General features: G+C 40.5%; 1 protein-coding gene across 5 annotated transcripts in view; it reads right to left on the bottom strand.

Annotated features, from left to right (window-relative positions):
- Positions 1 to 19,836, bottom strand: part of TRPM6 (transient receptor potential cation channel subfamily M member 6) — a 153,983-nt gene that overhangs the window by 29,681 nt on the left and 104,466 nt on the right. For 4 of the 5 annotated variants that reach the window (XR_007919772.2, XM_051846594.2, XM_051846587.2 and 1 more), the window contains 5 exons: positions 12,017 to 13,161; positions 11,376 to 11,482; positions 6,476 to 6,647; positions 3,434 to 3,525; positions 924 to 982 (listed from right to left, as the gene is read on the bottom strand). Coding sequence is in view for 3 of the 5 variants with exons in the window: in XM_051846594.2 (XP_051702554.2) it covers positions 924 to 982; positions 3,434 to 3,525; positions 6,476 to 6,647; positions 11,376 to 11,482; positions 12,017 to 13,161 (1,575 nt within the window). In the remaining 2 variants the exon portion in view is untranslated. The remainder of the gene's footprint in view (positions 1 to 923; positions 983 to 3,433; positions 3,526 to 6,475; positions 6,648 to 11,375; positions 11,483 to 12,016; positions 13,162 to 19,836) is intronic. The other variant, XR_007919781.2, reaches the window with a different exon arrangement.

The raw sequence follows: 19,836 nt of genomic DNA, 5'->3' as shown, positions 1-19,836 counted from the left end.
AATATTTGAGTGGTTTTGCAACCTTATTTCTCTGAATAAATAAAACTTCAGGAGGATACTCTGCATGGTCTACATTCATGGGAATTCTCTATTTTTCCCATCATCCTCTCCCTCTCTCTCTTCTTCATAGAATTATTGCTCTGACAATTAGGACATCACTGAGAAACCAAAAAATAAAAAAAAATCAACTTCATAAACTAAAAGGAAAAACTTTATTTTAAAAACTAACAAATAGGGACCAACAAGGCACAGCAACATAAGCAGCAGCCTAGAATGCCAGCATCCCATATTGAAGTGATGTGAGTCCCAGTTGCTGTGCATCTCATCCAACTCCCTGCTGGTGTGCCTGGGAAAGCAGCAGAAAATGATCCAAGTACTTGGGCCTCCTGCCATCCATGTGAGACACCAAGATGAACCTCCTGGCTCCTGGCTTCCTGCCATTTTGGCCATTTAGGAAATGAACCAGTGGATGCAGGATTCTCTCTCTGTCTCTGCGTGTGTGTGTGTGTGTGTGTGTGTGTGTGTCACTTTGCCTTTCAAACAAGTAAATAAATCTTTTAAAAAAACAAAGGAATAAACATAATCAGGTCTTTAGTCCAAATCTTCCTTTTTAGGTGAGACAGATGGATTTCTACTCTTTGATGCAAATTCCCAATTATCTATCTGAAAAGATATTACAATCATTATTCAATTATGCTTTTTGGATGCAAAAAAAGCAAATATTTAATGTGCTGTAGGATGTTTCATTATATTCTTAAAAGGTACTCAGTGAGATCCTATTGCCAAAAATAAGAAAACATGGAAAATAAATTATTTTCATTCTGCTTAACAAAAGAAAAATGTTGACACACTTTTTGCCTTCTTTTTTTGACCAAATTAAACCTTTTTTTTTCCTAATAAGGTTAAAAAATGAAAATACTTACAGAGAGCTCCTACTGAGGTTGGTGCTCCTGGAATTCCAGAGAGATGCTTCCTTCAGATCCTGAGCAGAGGGAAAGGCCATTACACATTACAACACACTCCCAGCCCTCATTCCCAGGAACACACTCCTTGGAAAATAGTTCATTCTTCTTAATATTTCTCTTTTAATAAATATATTAAATGCAAGCTAGAAAGAAGCATGTTAGCACAGCATCAGAATAGTTCAATGTGGTGATAAACTTAGAATGAAACTAATTTTATAGGGACACCTAAAAGAAAATGTAATATAGGAAATATTTTACAGAAACAGAACTGAAGGTGCAAAATCAAGTAATGACATGAACAAAGGAAAGAAGGTCCAACTTGGCAGGCAACATCAATCATCATATTATTATGTCTGATCACCAGTAAATCATCATCCTGAGTGATGGGGATTATTTAAAATGTTACCCTGAATATACCCTATTCTATATCTTATCTAAATTCAGCTAATAATTCTTGAAACCTAGTACACTCCAAGAATTTTCTTAGGTGTTATGTTTATTGTCCCTGAATAATTTCATAAAACTGCCTATGTTGTGATACAGCAGGTTAAGCCTCCTGTGTGTGGCTGGCATCCCATATGAGCACTAGTTCAAGTTCTGGATACTCCACTTCCTATTCAGCTCCCTACTAATGCACCTAGGAAAGAAGAAGATGGTCCAATAGCTTGGGTGTCTGTCATCCACAGAGGAGACCTAGATGGAGTTCCAGACTACTGGCTTGGGCCTAGCCCAACCGTGGCTGGTTGCAACCATTTGGAGAGTGAATCAGCAGATGGAACATATCTCTCTCTCTCTCTCAGAAAATCTACCTTTCAAATAAATAACAAATAAATAAATCTTTTTTACAAAGTGTTAAAAATAATCTTATAAGGTGAACATTAGCCTCATTTTAAAGATATGCCTAATGAAGCTCATCAGTTAACTGATACACATAGCTTTGAAATACAGGAAGTGGTAGAGGCAGGATTGAACACAAGTTCTCCACCTCAGTTATCTTCAAGGAATCTTAAATTTTACTTTTAAAAATCTTTCACAGATTCCATCCCTACAAAAACAGCTAAGGTTGTTCATATAGATAATGTTTATATAGCTCAAGTTCAAAGAAATAATATTCAAAGCCAAGATCAAAATTAGGTTTCTTGGGTCACTTTAACTAGATCACACTTCTCACATGGTGGCTGGCACTAAAACAAGACACTGAATTATATTTGTAGATAGAAAGAAAAAACAGACTAAAAAAATCAGAGAATCACCACTGGAGAAATATTGAGGGTCCTTTACCCTGTGATGGTTCGATTCTCTTCATCATGTCTGCCAACAGTTTTTGGTCAGCCTATGCTTAACTGATTACACTAGCAAGCAACTCAAAACTTCTAGAAATAAACTATCCCATTTTTGGGAAATTTCAATTGCTAAAAATTTCTCCTCAGATCAAATTGAAACCCATGGCCCAGTAGCTTCTATATGTTGATTCTAGATTTACTTGTCAGAAGTGTATTGAGGGGCCAGTGCTGTGGTGCAGCAGGTTAATGCCCTGGCCTGAAGCGCCGGCATCCCATATGGGTGCCAGTTCAAAACCCGGCTGCTCTACTTCCAATCCAGCTCTCTGCTATGCCCTGGAAAATCAGTAGAAGATGGCCCAAGTCCTTGGGCCCCTGCACCCACATGGGAGACTGGGAAAAAGCTCCTGGCTCCTGGCTTCGGATCGGCGCAGCTCCAGCCATTGCGGCCAACTGGGGAGTGAACCATTGGATGGAAGATCTCTCTCTGCCTCTCCTCTCTCTGTGTAACTCTGACTTTCAAATAAATAAATAAATCTTTAAAAAAAAGAAGTGTATTGAAGGCCGGCATTGTGGCATAGCGGATAAAGCTGCCATCTGCAAAGCTTGCATCCCATATAGGTGTCATTTTGAGGCCTGGCTGCTTGACTTCTGATCCAGCTCCTTGCTAAGGTGCCTGGGAAAGCAGTGGAAGATGGCCCAAGGCCTTGGGTCCCTGCCTGGGAGACCTAGAAGAAGCCCAGCTCCAGTCGTTGTTGCAGTCATTTGGGGAATAAACCAGCGGATGCAAGTTCTCTCTCTCTCTCTCTCTCTCTCTCTCTCTCTCTCTCTGCCTCTCAAATAAATCTTTTTTTAAAAAAATGAAGTATATTGAAAAAATTTTATTTTTCTTCCATACAACTTTCAAACATTTGCAAAAAGTTTCAAGAATTCCTGAATTCTTTCTTTCATGTGAACATCCCCAGGATAAATTATTAGGTGCACAACAAACTGCATAAAGAACAACAAAGAGAGAATAATGTGAAGGGTTGAAAGAAACAGCAGGATTCACCTAAGTATGGCTTCAAAGCAAAGATTTAAATTCAATGCCAAAAAGAGTAGAAGCCAATTAAAGGACACAAAGATATAAAAAATACAGCTAAGTGAAGTACACAAAAAAATTTTTTTTAACTATCAAAGTATCTTTACCTCTTGAGACTGCTTTAGGGAATCACCAACTTGTATAGATTGTTGTTCAATTTCTTTTGTTTTCATTTTCTGATATCTATAAGGTTCTAGACCTTGTTAAAGAAAAAATTAGAAAATACATGAAAATGTGTTGCATTCAAATCAGTTCCCAAATAGAAAAATCTGAACACAGTGCGTTTATTTAAATTTGGACATAGTTTTTCTCTTTCTGTTTTTAACAAGTTTTAGCAAGTTCCTTTATGCTTTCTTTCCCAAATGATTGAAAGATATATGTTCTATTCCTAGTCTTCTATAGCTACTTTTATATTTATAACAAGTTATACATCTTTATCAAAGTCAAAAATTAAATGATCCATAATCTGCCCTCCTATTAAATAATACCTTTAGTATTTTTTATATTCACCTTCTCCCGCAATCTATAATATAGCTTTATTTAAAATATGTTTAGCAACTGAATCACACATCATAGTAGGCCACTTAAAACAGAAGTGGGGCTGGCGATGTGGCATAGTGGGCTAAGCCTCTACCTGTGGTGCTGGAATCCATATGGGTGCCAGTTTGAGCCCTGGCTGCTCCTCTTTGGATCCAGCTCTCTGCTATGGCTGTGAAAGCAGTAGAAGACAGCCTTGCATCTGTGTGAAGAAGCTCCTGGCTCCTGGCTCCTGGCTTCAGATTGGCTCAGCTCCAGCTGTTGTGGCCGTGTGGGGGGTGAACCAGCGGATGGAAGACCTCTCTCTCTCTTTCTGCCTCTCCTTCTCTCTGTGTGTAACTCTGCCTTTCAAATAAATAAATCTTTAAAAAATAATAATAAAACATCATATAACTTTATTTTTAAAAAATGGTAGGACATGGCAGGCATTTTGTGCAGTGGTTAAGATGCTGGATAGGATCCCTGCATCCCATGTTAAGAGTGTTGGCTCCAGCTTCCTACTAATGTGCACCATGGGAGGCAGCAGGCCATGGCTGCCACAGTTGGGTCCCTGCCACCAAATGGGAGATCTGGATTGAGTTATCAGACCCTGATGTGGGGCTGTCCCAGCCCTGACTGTTGCAGGTATCTGAGGAGTGAACAAGCAGAGGGAAGATTTGTCTCTGTCTCTGTCTCCAGCTCTCTACCTTTCAAATAAATAAAAACTAACTCAAAAATATTAAATATATGTATTGCATAATATGAATATATATGACATTTATAATCAAATGAATGTGCTTATAATTGGTCCTTTAGGTGTGGGAATGATTCAAATTTAGGTTCTTTCTCTAATAAATTGTGATTTAAGGCAAGATGATTAATTTATAGATCTGGCTCAAGAGCTTAAAGAGGGTTCAGAATAATTTAATTTCTAATATCCCTTCAGCTTACAGTCTACTTGATTCTCAGTGTTTTAACAGACAACTGAGTGTTTTTGAAATGTAAATCAGTATTCTTCCACCTTAGCATTGACATTTTGGACTGGATAATGACTTGTTGTGAGCAGTTATGCAATACACTGTGGAATGTTTACAGCAACCCTGGCTTCCATCAAGGGCACCCCGCCTCTACCTGTGGCACCCAACAATGTCTCCAGATATGGCCAAATGTCTGTTGGCGATGGTGGGAAGATGTGTAAAACATTTGTTCACTGAGAACCACTGAATAAGTGCATGTAGAAGTATAAAGACACATGAGGCCATAAATTTCAATATAATATCTATTTGTACCTTAAGTTTAGTATTTTAAATAATTGTAAATCTTAATCACATGGCCTTTTCTCTTAAAAAAAAAAAACACGATGTATTTATTTATTTTCAAAGAGCTACAGAGAGAGAGGGAGAGAGATCTTCCATCCATTGCTTCACTCCCAAGACAACTACAACAGCCAGCGCTGGGCCAGGCTGAATCCAGGAGCCAAAAGCTTCATTCAGGTCTCCCATGTGGGTGTCAAGGGTCCAAACACTTGGCCCATCTTCTGCTGCTTCTCCCAGGTCATTAGCAGGACTCTGGGTTGGAAGTGGAGCAGCCAGGACATGAACCAGCACCCATAGGGGATGCTGGTGTAGCAGGCGGCAGCTTTATTCACTACACTACAATGCCAGCCCCTGGTCTTTTCTCTTTAAAAACTGGTAAGAACCTCACTATCTAATGCTAGAAGTTCAAAGTTCTGATCACTGCTGTCATTTCTGCTGATAAATCTGCTTTCATCTTACAAGGCTTATTTCCCATCCCATACCTGACTCTTTATTACTAGCTAGTTGACCTGTCTTCTCTCCTCTGCAAATACATTCTTGTTAAGCTGAAGGGATGAAATAAACATGCCCATGAAGTAAACACCATGTGAGCAGTAGTAGATAAGTTTCATTCAATGTATTGAATTCTGTGTGCAGATCTAGATTTTTGTCACATTAACTTTAACGACATACCAAGTTAGACAACCCTCCTGGCCCATAAATCAAACTAAATGAACGCTCTCTGGCAAATGCATTCTGAGTCAGGTTCTATAGCTCTGAATACAAGACAGTATCCAAATTTTTTTTTTTTTTTGACAGGCAGAGTGGACAGTGAGAGAGAGAGAGAGAGAGAGAGAGAGAAAGGTCTTCCTTTGCCGTTGGTTCACCCTCCAATGGCCGCCGCGGCCGGCGTGCTGCGGCCGGCACACCGTGCTGATCCGATGGCAGGAGCCAGGTGCTTCTCCTGGTCTCCCATGGGGTGCAGGGCCCAAGTACTTGGGCCATCCTCCACTGCACTCCCTGGCCACAGCAGAGAGCTGGCCTGGAAGAGGGGCAACCGGGACAGAATCCGGCGCCCCGATCGGGACTAGAACCCAGTGTGCCAGCGCCGCAAGGTGGAGGATTAGTCTAGTGAGCCGCGGTGCCGGCATACTATCCAAATCTTAATTTGTCTTTTCTAGATTCTTATAACTCTCCCCTTAAGGAAATGAAATTTCATCCTTTCAAAAAATTAAAAATGAGACAGAGGTATTTTCGTTCCTCAGAGTTGCTACCTTCTCTTTCACTCATCTCTTCTTGAAGGAATAGCAGGGACCGCCACTGGTGGGAAGAACATACCCTGAGACGATGCCAGGCTTCTGCAATCAATGACTGGAGACTCTTCCTTGTGTACATGACCAAGTCCGGACACTGTGAGCCAGGTCTTGCTGCAGTTTTCTTCTGCGGTGTTGTCTTTTCCTGGCTCTGATTCCAGCTGGTCACTGCGACAGCAGGTGTTGACTGTTATGACCTGGCGAGAGAGACACTTGTTAGAACACAGAAACATTAACCCGAAAGCATATTTGAGTATTTGAGCCACACCAATAGAGGCACCATGGTGAAAAGCAGCGGTTATTAACATCGGCTGCATCTCAGAATCACCTGGGAACCTTTAACAAATCCCATTACTGAGGCTGGCAGGACACAAGCACCTGTGCGATTTCTCTTTGCAGTCAGGATTAACAATCAGGGAACCACTGGTACAGAAAAACAAAAACAAGCTTAGAAGAACTTGGGTTGGAATTCTGGCTCCCTGTCACTTAAAAGCTTTGGGAACTGGCAAATCACTTAACATCTCTGAGCTCCATTCCCTTCATTACTAAAGTAATAAATAGCCAATCACAGGGCTGATCTGTGCACTTCCCAGGGACAGGGAACAAATGAGGTAAACTGGTAAACTACAAAGCAATGAATGGATGCAAGCACGAGTACTTGAGCTCAGTTGCAATTCCTAGATGAACTCTGACCATCTGAACTATTCAAAAAATAAATCTACCTACATGCGTACTTCATGGGACACGGGGAACTAATGACCTTTTTCCCTGAAAGAATAGCCTTCCTTATCAAGCTAAATCTCACCCCCTAAGAAGAGGTTGTATATCATTGTCTGCATCCTTACTTTCTGCTTCTGCTTCTCTTCTGAAAGAAAGGGTTAGGGGGTTGTGTGTGTTTAGAGTACATCCAGACTATCACTTGGAAAAATCAGTGTAAAATGAAGCAGGGTATTAAGATCATGAAAGATGACTGCCTGAAGAATTGCTAATTCAGATTTAAGACCCATTAAAATAGATAAACAGGTTCACTGAATGAAAATAAAAACAATGTATCAGAAAGTTAAACAGTGTTTGGAAGAAATTTTTTTAGCACTACATAGCTATACTAGAAAAGAAAATAAAGTCAATGACTTAAGTTTCTATCTTAACAAACTGTTAAGAGAAGAGCAAGTGAAACCACTTCCCCCACCCCCCCCCAAAAAAAAAAAAACAGAACAAATTAATAATAAGAGCAGAAATCAATGAAATACAAATCAGAGGAAAATCGGTGAACCTAAGAATTGGTTCTTTGAGAAGACCAGTAAAAAGATGAACTTTAGCTAGACTGAGTCACTGCTTGAGATGCCTGCCTCTCATAGAAGAGTGCCGGAATCAAGTCCCACTTCTGCTTTCAATCCAGTTTCCTGCTAAATTTGCAACCTGTGAGGCAGTAGATGACAGCTAAAGTGGTTGGGTCCCTGCCACCATGTGGGAGATCTGGAAAGAGTTCCTGGCTTCTGGATTTGGCCTGGCTCAGTCCTGGCTAGTGAACTTGAGAGGTGCGTAAGAGGATGAAACCTCTCTCTCTCTCTCTCATAAAAATATTAAAAACAAATTTCCCACAAATATGGTTTCATTGGTTATTTTTACCAAATATTTAAGGTTTAAATAGTAGTATCAATTCTTGCTGAACTCTCCCCAAAAGCTGAAGATATCCTTCTCAACTCAGTCAACAAACCCAGCATCACTCTGATACTAAAACCAGACAAAAATGTTATAATAAAAAAGAACTAAAAACAAACATCCCTCAAGAAAATAGATGCAAAGAATTTTAACAAAATTTTAGCAAAATTAATTCAATATATAAAAAGATAATAAATCATGACAAAGTGATGTTTATTCCAGAAAGATTAACATTCTAAACACTAACTCTAGCATTATAAAACCAATACAATCATATTAGCACAATAAAAAGGAAAACCATCTAATCATCTACTTAGATGGAAGAAAGGCCGTTGACAAATGTCAACACACATGATGACAAATTCTCAGAAAGCTAGAAGGGCATTTATCAGCCTGATAAAGGACATCTATATAAAAACCTAGAGTTAACATTATATTGAATAATAAAGACTAAATATTTTCCTCCTAAGAACAGAAGCAAAGAAAGAATATCTTCTTTTGCAACTTCCATTCAATACTATACTGAAGGTTCTAGCCAAGGTGGTTAGACAAGAAAAAGCAATAAAACACATCCAGATTGGAAAGGAAGAAGTGAAAGTATCCTTGTTTGTAAGTGATAGGATCATTTATATAGAATATTCTAAAGAAGCTACAAAAAGACATGCTAAAATAAGTGAATTTAGCAAGATTGTAAAGTATAGAAACATTATAAAATATTTATTCCTATATACCAGAAACAGAATTTAATTTTTTAAAAAAATTGCAGCTATAGGGGCCAGCAGTGTGGCACAGTGGGTTAAGCTGCTGTCTAAAGCACCCACATCCCATATGGGTGCCAGTTCAAATCTCGGCTGCTCCATTTCCTATCCAGCTCCCTGCTAATGTGCCTATAAAAGCAGCTGAGAATGGCCCAAGTTCTTGGCCCCTGCCACGGCATGAGAGGCCTGAATGAAGTTCCTGACTTCGGAGTGGTCCAGCCCCAGCTATTGCAGCCATTTAGGGAGTGAACCAGCAGACAGAAGATATCTCTCTCTCTCTCTCTCTCTATCCTCCCCCTGCCTCTTTCTGTCTCTCCTCCTCTTTCTGTAACTCAACCTTTCAAATAAAATAAAAAAATAAATCTTAAAAAAAAGAAATTTGAAAAAAAAAGGGAAAAATTGCAGTTATAATAAAATTTAGAAGAACTAAATACCTAGGGATACATTTAACAAAAGAGGTAGAAAACCTGTACAGTGAAAACTAAAAAGCATTACTGAGAGAAGTTAAAGAAGACCTAAATAAAGACATATACTATGTTCACAGATCAAAAGACTCATTGTTAAGATGCTAACTTTGTCAAAATTGATATTTAGATTCACAGCAATTATAGTCACAAACTGTCTAGATTATATAGAAATGCAAAGAATATAAATTAACTAAACAACTTCTTAAAAATAAGAAAACATTTGGATCTTCAAGACATAATTTCAAGACTTATTATGAAGTTAGAATGTTCAAGATAACATGATATTTGCATAAAGACAGACAGAAAAAAGATCTTTTTTTTTTTTTGCTATCGTCAATTTTTGACAAAGGTTCCAGAAAAACTCAACAGGGAAAGAAAATATTGTACCCAAAATATGGTAGAAATGTTGATATCCATATGAGTGAGGGTGAGGAGAGGGAGGAGGAGAAAGAAGAAAGAGAGGGGCTGAAGCTGAGGGAGGGAGGGAGGGAAGAGGGGAAGTGAGTCCTTACCTATTACCATATACAAAAATTACCTTAAAATGCAGCCCATAACCAATGTAAGAGCTAAAACTATAAAGCCCCTAGAATAAAGCACAACAGAAAATCTTAATGATTTTGGGCTTGGCAAAATATCTCTTAATTGTGATACAAAAAGCACAGACAATAGAAGAAAAGTCAAACATTTGACTTCATCAAGATAAGGATTTAAGTACTTCAAAGGACATATATGGAAATGAAAAGGCAAACCACCAATGAGAGAAAACATTTGCCAAAAGTATAACTAACAAAGTAATACAATCTAGAATATATTTTAAAAACTTTTATGGAAACAATTTAAGTGTTCAGTAACTGATGAGTGGATAAGGCAAACATGGTACATAAACACAATGGGATAGGACTCAGCCATAAAAAAAAAAAATGAAATCTTGTCATTTGTAACAACATGGATGGAACTGAAAGTTATTATGTTAAGTGAAATAAGGCAGACACAGAAAGACAAGCACCACACAATCTCACTCATACGTGGAATCTTAAAAAGCTGATCTCATAAAAGTTGAAAGTAGAATGATGGTTTCCAGATATCCCGGGGACAACAGAGAGTAGAGAGGCATTGGGAAAGGTTGACTAGCAGGTACTAAGTAATATACAGGAGAAGAGGTTCTGATGTTCTGTTGCACAGTAGGGGGACCACAGATAACAATAATATACCGTAAATTTTTCTTAAAAAGAATAGAGTTAAAGATTTTGAATGTTTTAACAACAAATAAAGTATAAATGTTTGAGAAGCTAGATATGAACATGATACAACAAATCATGTACTGAAACATCACATAGTATTTCATAAACAAGTACAATCTTATGTATTGGATAAAAGCAAAACAAAAATGCTTTAGAAACTGAAGTTTTATAATAGGATAACACCCAATTCTAAAAATGGGCTACAGATTTGAACAGACACATCACCAAGAGAGATACATGGATGATAAATAAACACATCAAAAGATTCCAAAAATTGGTCACTACAGAAAATCAAATGAAATCACCATGAGATACCATTACACACCCAATAATATGGTTAAAATGAAGAAGACTGAGCATAGTAAGAACTGGGGACAATGTAGGAAAGCTGAAATGCTCATAAACTGTAGGTGGGCATGCAAAAGGACACAGTTACTCTAGAAAGTAGTTTGAAGGTTTTTTCAAAAGTTAAACATTTAAGCCATATGACTCACATTCCACTCTTAGATATTTCCAAAGACAAATATAAACATATATCCAAAAAAAACCTCGTACACAATTTTTATTTCAGCTTTTTAAAAATTGCCAAAAACTGAAACCAATCTGAATGTTCTTCAATCTGTGTGCAGTTAATAAACTGCAATGTATCCACTCTTGTAACTCTTAAATTTATCTCTTGACTCCTTCCAGTGCAATGTTATTTTGTGCACATGGCACTTTAAATAAAGACAATCAACCTAAAATAGGCCAGCACCTCAAATGCCAAAAACCTAAAAGTCAGAACGCAGTATACTTACTGGTACTTGTAGTCCCTGTGTTTTCTTCTTTTTCTTTGGCAATCTCTTGTTTGTTAACATTTTTGCTTTGATCCATGCTGCCCCTGTCTCTGAGTGTCTTGAATTAGCTGTAAGGGAAATAGTTCACACAAGGAAGTTTAAGACTGAATGTTAGGGGGCCGGTGCTGTGGCACAGTAGGTTAATCCTCCACCTGTGGCACCGGCATCCCATATGGGCACCGGTTCTAGTTCCGGCTGCCCCTCTTCTAATCTAGCTCTCTGCTATGGCCTGGGATAGCAGTAGAAGATGTCCCAAGTCCTTGGCCCCCTGCACCCACGTGGGAGAACAGGATTAAGCTCCTGGCTCCTGGCTTCGAATCAGCACAGTGCTGGCCATTGCGGCCATCTGGGAAGTGAACCAATGGAAGGAAGACCTTTCTCTCTCTCTCCCTCTCACTGCCTGTAACTCTAGCTCTCAAATAAATAAATAAAATCTTAAAAAAAAAAAAAAAAGGCTGAATGTTGGGAGAAGGGACATTTTGTTTTCTAGAAAGGGCTGAGATAATGGAGAGAATAAGAATGTAGTCATCAGTCAAAGATATAAAAAAAAAAACAGTAGTGATGTAAAGGACTTACTATGTCTTTTTAAAAAGTATACTCACTCTTACTCTTACAGATCTTCATCAACTTCTCTTCCTTGTAGAATCTAAAACTATGACTTCTAAAGAAGGACTTGTCTCTGCAGAGAGAACTGATCCAGAAAGATGTATGTGGCTGCAGCCATGGTCGCTTCTCTGAGCAGTCACTAGTCTGGGCCAGCCTTGTTGGGTTCTCAGATAGTGATCCGCTTTGACTTTGCATCTGGCTTTGTTCACTCTGAGTGGAGTCACTACTCTGAGTGGAGGGCAAGCAGGTTTGCCATTTTCTCTTGATGCTGAACACACCGGGTTCATTACCTTCTGAAAATGCCCAGTTCACATATCCGCCTCCAGTGTAACCGCTCTTGGCTTGGGAAGGAAGGGAGGTCATTGCCAGGGGTGTAGGCGTGCAACTCAGAGTGGGAAGAGTTTGCTCTACCTTGTCCTGTTTGTCTGGTGTCTGAGTGACTGGCTCGTCCTGTTCCTGGGGTTCAGCCACTGATGCCTGCTCTGAGACTACTGGTGTCTGCCAATTCGGGTGATCAGGAACCTCACTTTGGTACACCTGCTCAGTTGCCAGCACATCTTCTTTTGCTTCCATAGAGGGTCTGGACGGAGGCAAAATAGTTTCTGCAGAAAAAGGAACTTGCTTTAGATAAGAAGGGACCAGGAGAAACTTGCCATACTTGGAGCGTGCTTGCCTGTTGAGGGACATGCCAGAAGCAACAATTCTAGTTTCTGTTGCTTGCTGTTTCTGGTCGTCGCTCACACTGGCAGTCTCTCTCTGACTGTCTGTAATCTCCAGAAGGACTTGCCGCTGTGATCCTAGCTGATGCTGGCTTCTAGCCAGGCTCCGCAGCAACGAAGGGGGCATGCTGTAGTACTGCAATTTCTTCCCCCCAGAGAGCCCCACACTGCCTAACATCTCTGCACAGATGACATTGTTCCAGCTGTGGGGAACTTTTCTGCAAGTAGGATGCTTTCTCTTGGCCAGGAGAGCCTTATCCTCTTGCAAGGTGTCGACAGCAGAAAGAACTTTGAGGGTGTCCACAGTGAGGGCAGAGAGGTCCTGCAGGTGTCCCACCTGGCTGTCCAGAGACAGTAAGGAGTCTTTTATAAAAGACACCTTTTCATTCATTTCCTTCATGTGCAGGTACATCTCTGTGACCCTGAGGGCGAAGAGAGAGAAAACCAACAGACACATTACGCCCATGTGAGCTTGCCTTGCTCTCTTCCTGTCCTACTTCTGTTCCTAGGAGGGTCCACAGCCTTAGTTGCTTCCCAGAGTTAAGTCTGTCTTCTGTCCGCTTCTCTCTCCCATTGAGTATATATACTGATTTACTCCTATAGTTCCCATTTCACCCCAATGAGGAAAAACTACAAATCCACCTTTCTAGCCCTAATTTTCTAATATTTCAGAACCACATTTCTAGCTTCCTGCCTATTATCCCTTCAATTATCTGATCAATTATTCCATTTTTTCATTAATTTATATGATAAAAACTCGAATGCTTCCTATTGGCAAGCATTGTACTATTCTAATGGGAAAAGGAAATCTTGAAGAAGAAAACAAAATGATGGGAATAAAATCAATAATCAAATATGTAACTAAGAAAATGGAGAAAAATGATAGAACTTTAAAAGGAAAAAAAACTTTCAACTCTATACTTCAAATAGATTTACCAACAAAACCCATTTTTGGAAATCTATGTTAATAAATAGTTTAAGATAATGATGTCCATCTATTGATTTATATAAAAGCAACACAACATATCTTCAGGTATCCTAGTATAAAAGTAAATCACAAGCAAGTGGAATAAGTATAATAATTTCATTCAGAGAAAGAGGGAGAGAAGGAATTGTTGATTAAAACTTACCTGTATAGATCTCTGTAAATATCTCTGATGGAGATGAGCTTTACTTTGTGTCCCCCCACAAAAAAAAATAAAGATTTGTTGAAGTCTGAATACCAGTAGCTTAGAATGGGACCTTCCTTGGAAGACAGATCTTTACAGAGGTAATCAAGTTGAAATGAGGCTAGGAGGTTGAACCCTAATCCGTTATGACTGCTGGAAACATTTGAGGAGAAGGAAGATGATGTGAAGATGGCCATGAGACTAGAGGGATGCACCTGCAAGCCGAAGGACACCAAGGATCACCAGCAAACACGAAGCTAGAAAGGCAAAGAAGGATTCTGTCCTAGAGACAGGAGAGAGCATGGTCCTACCAGTACCTTGACTTTGGACTTATAGTTCCCAGAAGTGTGAGACAAGAAATTTCTATTGATGGAAGATGCCTCGTTTTTTTGTACTTTGCTATAGAAGCTCTAGCTATCTAAGCTTATTGCTAGAATAAATTTTAATGAATCTGATTTGACTACATAAGAAAACATTTCTATTTAAAATATATCACAAAATTTTAACACAAAAAGAATTTGGAACATCAGTATTCTAACAAATAGGATGAAGCATTCACTGCCCTTAATACTCAAAATACAAGATTCCAAAGGACATGAACAAATAATTCACAAAAAATAAAATACAAAAGGTAAGGAAATAAAATACAAAAGGTAAGACAACATCATCAGATAATCAAAGATGGAAATTAAGATAATAATGAGTTTGTCCACATTGTAACATTTGTTTTAACCTAGGAAATTAGAGGGCAGGCATTTCACCTACATCCCACATCCCATATCACACCCACATCCCGTATCTCAGAGTGCTAGGTTTGAACCCTGGTTCCACTCCCAATTCCAGCTTCCTGGTAGTGTGTACTGTGAAAGGCAGTAGGGAGCCATTCAAGTACTTGGGCACCTGCCACCTACGTGGGAGGCCCAGATGAAACTGCTGCCTCTTGGCTTAGGCCTGGCCCAGCCCTGGCCTTTGCAGCCATTTGGGGAGTGAACCAGTGGATCTCTTTCTCTCTCTCTCTCTTTCTCTCTCTCTCTCTCTGACTTTTAAATAAGTAAGTAAAATAAATAAGAAAAAAGAAGAGTAAATGCAAAAAGACCAAGTTTTCACAGTAAGCTCTGGCTTATGACAATGGATTTTTTTTCTTTTCTTCCTAAGATTTTTTTCTCTAATTATTGGGAGACGGATTTAGTTTCAACTTCACAATAACTAAAATCTACGATAAATGATATTAAAATTTTAAAACAAAACAACAAGGGAGGGTATCTAGCCAACAGTTGCATGACTGACCTGACCACCTGCACATATAAAAAATGATCCTCAGTTTCATTTGGGGGCAGGAAGAAAAAGTGATTAAGCCAAGAAGAGTTTAACACTCAGCTGTAGAAAGAACTTCCCAAAATAGTGTGAGAGTTTTCATCCCTAAAACACATTTCAAGTAGCAGGAATTGAAACATCTTATCTGGGAGCTTTGTAAATAGGAATTAAAGAATAAACAGAGTATTTTCCATTTTTATTATAGCCTATGTGGGTAGAACACTCTCTTGCATTTGCTATAGAATTCTACTTCCATAACTCAATAGCAGCTTAATAAATGCTTCCTGACCTCCTGGAACCTGCAAAATTAGAATTGGCAAGGATGATGTGGGAAAGAGCACAAAATATATGTATATTCTCTTCCAAATACGCTTAATTAGAGCCTCTCCAGCCAGTGCACTGTTTCATCTAATTCAAAAACAGTACAGTCTGCACAGCAGTAATGGAGACTCATTAAGTTCCATTAGCAGCAGTCACATCGAACGGACACAATAGGAACCAGCAAACTATTCACAGCAACAGGTAACATGCCACAATAGGAACCTGTTAGACAAATAACCTGGTCACCTCAAATCGGGTCCTCTTGCTTTTAAGGTACTTATTTTCTAAAGCTCAATGTCCTGTGCCTCATGTTTTAATTATATTCCTAGACCACCAAATACGCTAAATTCATCTACCCTTTCAGTCATTCTGACATATAAAATAAATTCTTATCATTTTACTTTCCTCTGTGCAAGGAATGAGGGTAGAGGAAAGATGAGTATTGATAACTGTTTTATTGTGAGTTTTAGAGAAGATTTGTTTAAGATTTTATTTATTTATTTGAGAGGTAGAGTTACACACAGAGAGGGAGAGACAGAGAGAAAGGTCTTCCATCCACTGGTTCACTGCCCAAATGGCAGCAACAGATGGAGCTGAGCTGATCTGAAGCCAGGAACCGGGAGCTTCTTTTGGGTCTCCCATGGGGATGCAGGGGCCCAAGCACTTGGGCCATCCTCCTCTGCTTTCCCAGGCCATAGCAGAGAGCCGCCTCGGAAGGGGAGCAGCTGCGATAAGAACTGGCACCCATATGGGATGTTGGTGTTGGCCTGCTATGCCACTGCACCAGCCCCATGGACAAGATATTTTAAAATTAAATAACAGGTATAATTATAAGCATCAAGTCACTAATATTCACTGAGTGCTCACTATGTGCCAGGTATTTTACAAAGGTTCCACATGTACTATTTTATTTCATGCATACCACACATAATAAGGTAGACATAACTATTATTATTTTCATGGAAAAGGGGCTGGGTCACACAACCAGAGTGTGCTTCCCCAGACTGCCTGCATGACCAGTAGTGTGAACTACTGTATTCTATCTAGTACATCTTAGCAACCATCTAGGACCTAGGCAAGTCTCTGCAGGGGGTCCTGGAGTCCCAGGAAGTACTGAGTGAACGAGTGAACTACGACAACATTTCTCATGCTGGGAGGTGATCCCAGATGTTCCTCAATAAGGTGTCATGGTCAAATAAGGATGAGACCGCCTCAGCCTGTAACTCTATTGTTGAGTCACAATGCGCATCATGGTAAAGGGTTTAAACTTTTAAAAAGCCCCAGTATTTCCCCAATATAAGGCACTCAGAATGTTTAATGTGGAAATTGCCTAAAAGCATCTTACACCACAAGACAGAGAGAAGAGAGAGCTGGTTAACACTGTGAGGGTCAAAATAGAAGCCTGTGTTCCATCAGGAGAGTAAGACACAAAACAACTTTAATACATTCTCTCTTCTCTCTTTTACAGCTCACTTAATTCTGAAAGGTTACAGGCAAACTCCTCTTTAGAGGTAGCCAGTCACACAAACATCCTCCTAATCTCTCTTCCCTCCTTCTTCGAACTATTGCTCATTTACCTCCCCTTTCCACTTAGGAGCACCTCAGAAATGACTTCAACAAGGATGTCAGTGAAAAAACAGTGCCACTGTGATACTCTATCCAGGGAAAAGCACTGATTACAGACGAAGCTAAATTAGAGCCTCATAAGTAAATTCAAAGCCCCAGGAAGCATCTGTATCTTTCTAACTTTTAATACTTTCTTCCAATCCCAAGAACCTTAGAGAAATACAATGACTCGTGCTGATTAATGCTTTTAGAGTTTTGCTGTTACTATCATGCACTTAACGTGTTCGTAAATGTCTGGCTTGGGGCCAGGGTTGTGGCGCAGCAACACCAGCATCCTACATCGGCACCAGTTCAAGTCTTGACTGATGTGCTTCCGATCCAGCTCTCTGCTAATGCACCTGGAAAAGCAGCAGAAGATGGCCCAAGTCCCTGGGTTCCTGCAGCCACGTAGGAGACCTGGATGGCTTCCATCTGGCCCAGCCCCAGCCACTGCAGTCATTTTGGGAGTAAATCAGCAGATGGAAGATCTCTTTCTCCCTGTTTCTCTCTTCATCTCTCTCTCTCTCTCCCTCTAATTCTGCCTTTCAAATAAATAATAAATAAATAAATCTGTTTAAAAGAGAAGTAACTGTCTGTCAAATTTTCAGTCTACATTCATTCAACTCATGGTAACTACCCTCTCCTACTTCTCTTATACTCCTCACCAATTCTTCCCAGTCTTCTCTATAAAGTTCCTCCTTCTTTACCCATTATGCATGTACTTGCACCTCCCAGGTTTGACCCTCGCTCCACTGGATTTCTTCACCCTTCCTGCTTCTTGGGTTTCCTGGTATAATCACTTCCCCTGTCATGGTTCTGGTTTGCTACACTAGGCAGATGATCACCACAACTGATTGTCTCAAAAGGCAGATAAACTCCTTGTCCTCAGGGCTTCATACATCCAAAGCCTCCTACACTTCTGTGGCTAATCATGTTACAAGAATCTCAAAGTCAACAAATCTAAGACTCAATGTTTACTCCCAACACCTTTTGCACATCCTTGGCTTGGCAGTGCCCCTGCTCCCCTGACCACTCCACTACAGGTCAAATTCCAGGTTCCTGCCAAGGCACACTCTAGGAGGCAGCAATGGTGGCTCAAGTACCTGAGCCTCTGCCAACCATGCGGGAGAGCAGGATGGAGTTCCCGGCTTCTCCAATTCCCTGCTTTAGGCTGGCCCCACAGCCTGCTGAGGGTACCTGCAGGAGTGAAACAGTGGATGGGAGATCGATCACCCTCCCCACCTTTCAAATAAATAAAAACTAAAATATGTATATAATTGCATACAGCCTCCCACAATTGGTAATGCACATATATCCATGACAGCTTTAATCTCAGTGGCGTTTCCTAATGCACTTACCTTGACCAGTCTCTGAATGGCCTCCTGACTCTTCCCTCCTTCGCACATATCACACACACACAGATTGTCTCAGCCAGTGACTTTGCCTCAGACATGCATGCGTACCCCCACCTGCCTCCTGCTGTGCTCTGACCACAGTCTCTCCTGTGTGTGCCTGAGCTTCAGTGAAAAGCCCAGACTTTCCACCAACACAGCTTCTCAAGGACTTCCCTTCAGCAAATCACCTTCTCCCTCTTCCTTCTGCAGTTTCTCCCCTGCTGGCCAATCATTTCCAGAACCATTAAACATATTTTGTTATCTTCACATGAAATTAAAGCAAACAGGGGCTGGCACTGTGGCATAGTGGGTTAATGCCCTGGCCTGAAGTGGGCATATGGGCACCAGCTCAAGTCCCAGCTGCTACACTTCCGATCCAGCTCTCTCTGCTATGGCCTAGGAAAGTAGTGGAAGATGGCTCAAGTCCTTGGGCCCCTGCACCGGCGTGGGAGACTAGGCAGAAGCTCCTGGCTCCTGGCTTTGGATCAACACAGCTCTGGCCGTTCTGGCCAATAGGGGAGTGAACCAACGGATGGAAGACCTCTCTCTCTCTCTCTGCCTCTCCTCTGTCTGTGTAACTGACTTTCAAATAAATAAATAAATAAATCTTTAACAAAAAAAAAAATTAAAGAAAACAAAAGATCTTCACTCTCTTCCCATATCCCAGCCTGCTTCTCTTCACAGTGAGACTTCTACAAAAGCTGCAACGCCCATCTCCACTTCTATCTTTTCTTCTCCCGCTTCAGTGCAGTTGCCAGCCAGGCAAGCTGAGACCTCCACCATGCCCCACCCAGGCGACACATGTACACTGCCTTCTCTGGGCCTGCCTGCCACTGCTGGACGTGACCTGCTGCCTCAGGTGGCTGCACTTCCTGTTCTTTCTGCCAAGTATGCAATTCAGCCAGCAGGTCCTGCTCACTCCCTTCAGGCCTACTCCTCCTCAGATTCCTCCTGGCAACGTTTCTGGACCCAGCCACCTAAAATAGTCCAAAAACACCTACCTCCGCTAGATCTCATGCCACCATCACTTCCTATTCCCAAGCTCTTTTACCGCCAGATACTAAGCTACAAGTTCTGCTTATGTCTTTCCTTCCTTTTTTTTTTTTTTTTTGTTGTTGTTGTTGTTGTTGTTCATTTCCCTCTTCTCCTCTACACACATACACTGGAGCACAGGGAATCTTGTCTCTGATTCACCACTTAACTGCTGGTAAGAAGAGTTCCTGGGGGCCAGCGCTGTAGCATAGCAGATAAAGCCATCACCTGCAGAACCGGCATCCCATATGGTGCCAGTTCG

Source organism: Oryctolagus cuniculus, chromosome 1 (genome assembly GCF_964237555.1).
Source record: "Oryctolagus cuniculus chromosome 1, mOryCun1.1, whole genome shotgun sequence".
Classification (NCBI taxonomy): domain Eukaryota; kingdom Metazoa; phylum Chordata; class Mammalia; order Lagomorpha; family Leporidae; genus Oryctolagus; species Oryctolagus cuniculus.
The sequence above is the reverse complement of the archived record's forward strand: the minus strand, read 5'-3'. Positions and strand labels throughout refer to the sequence as shown.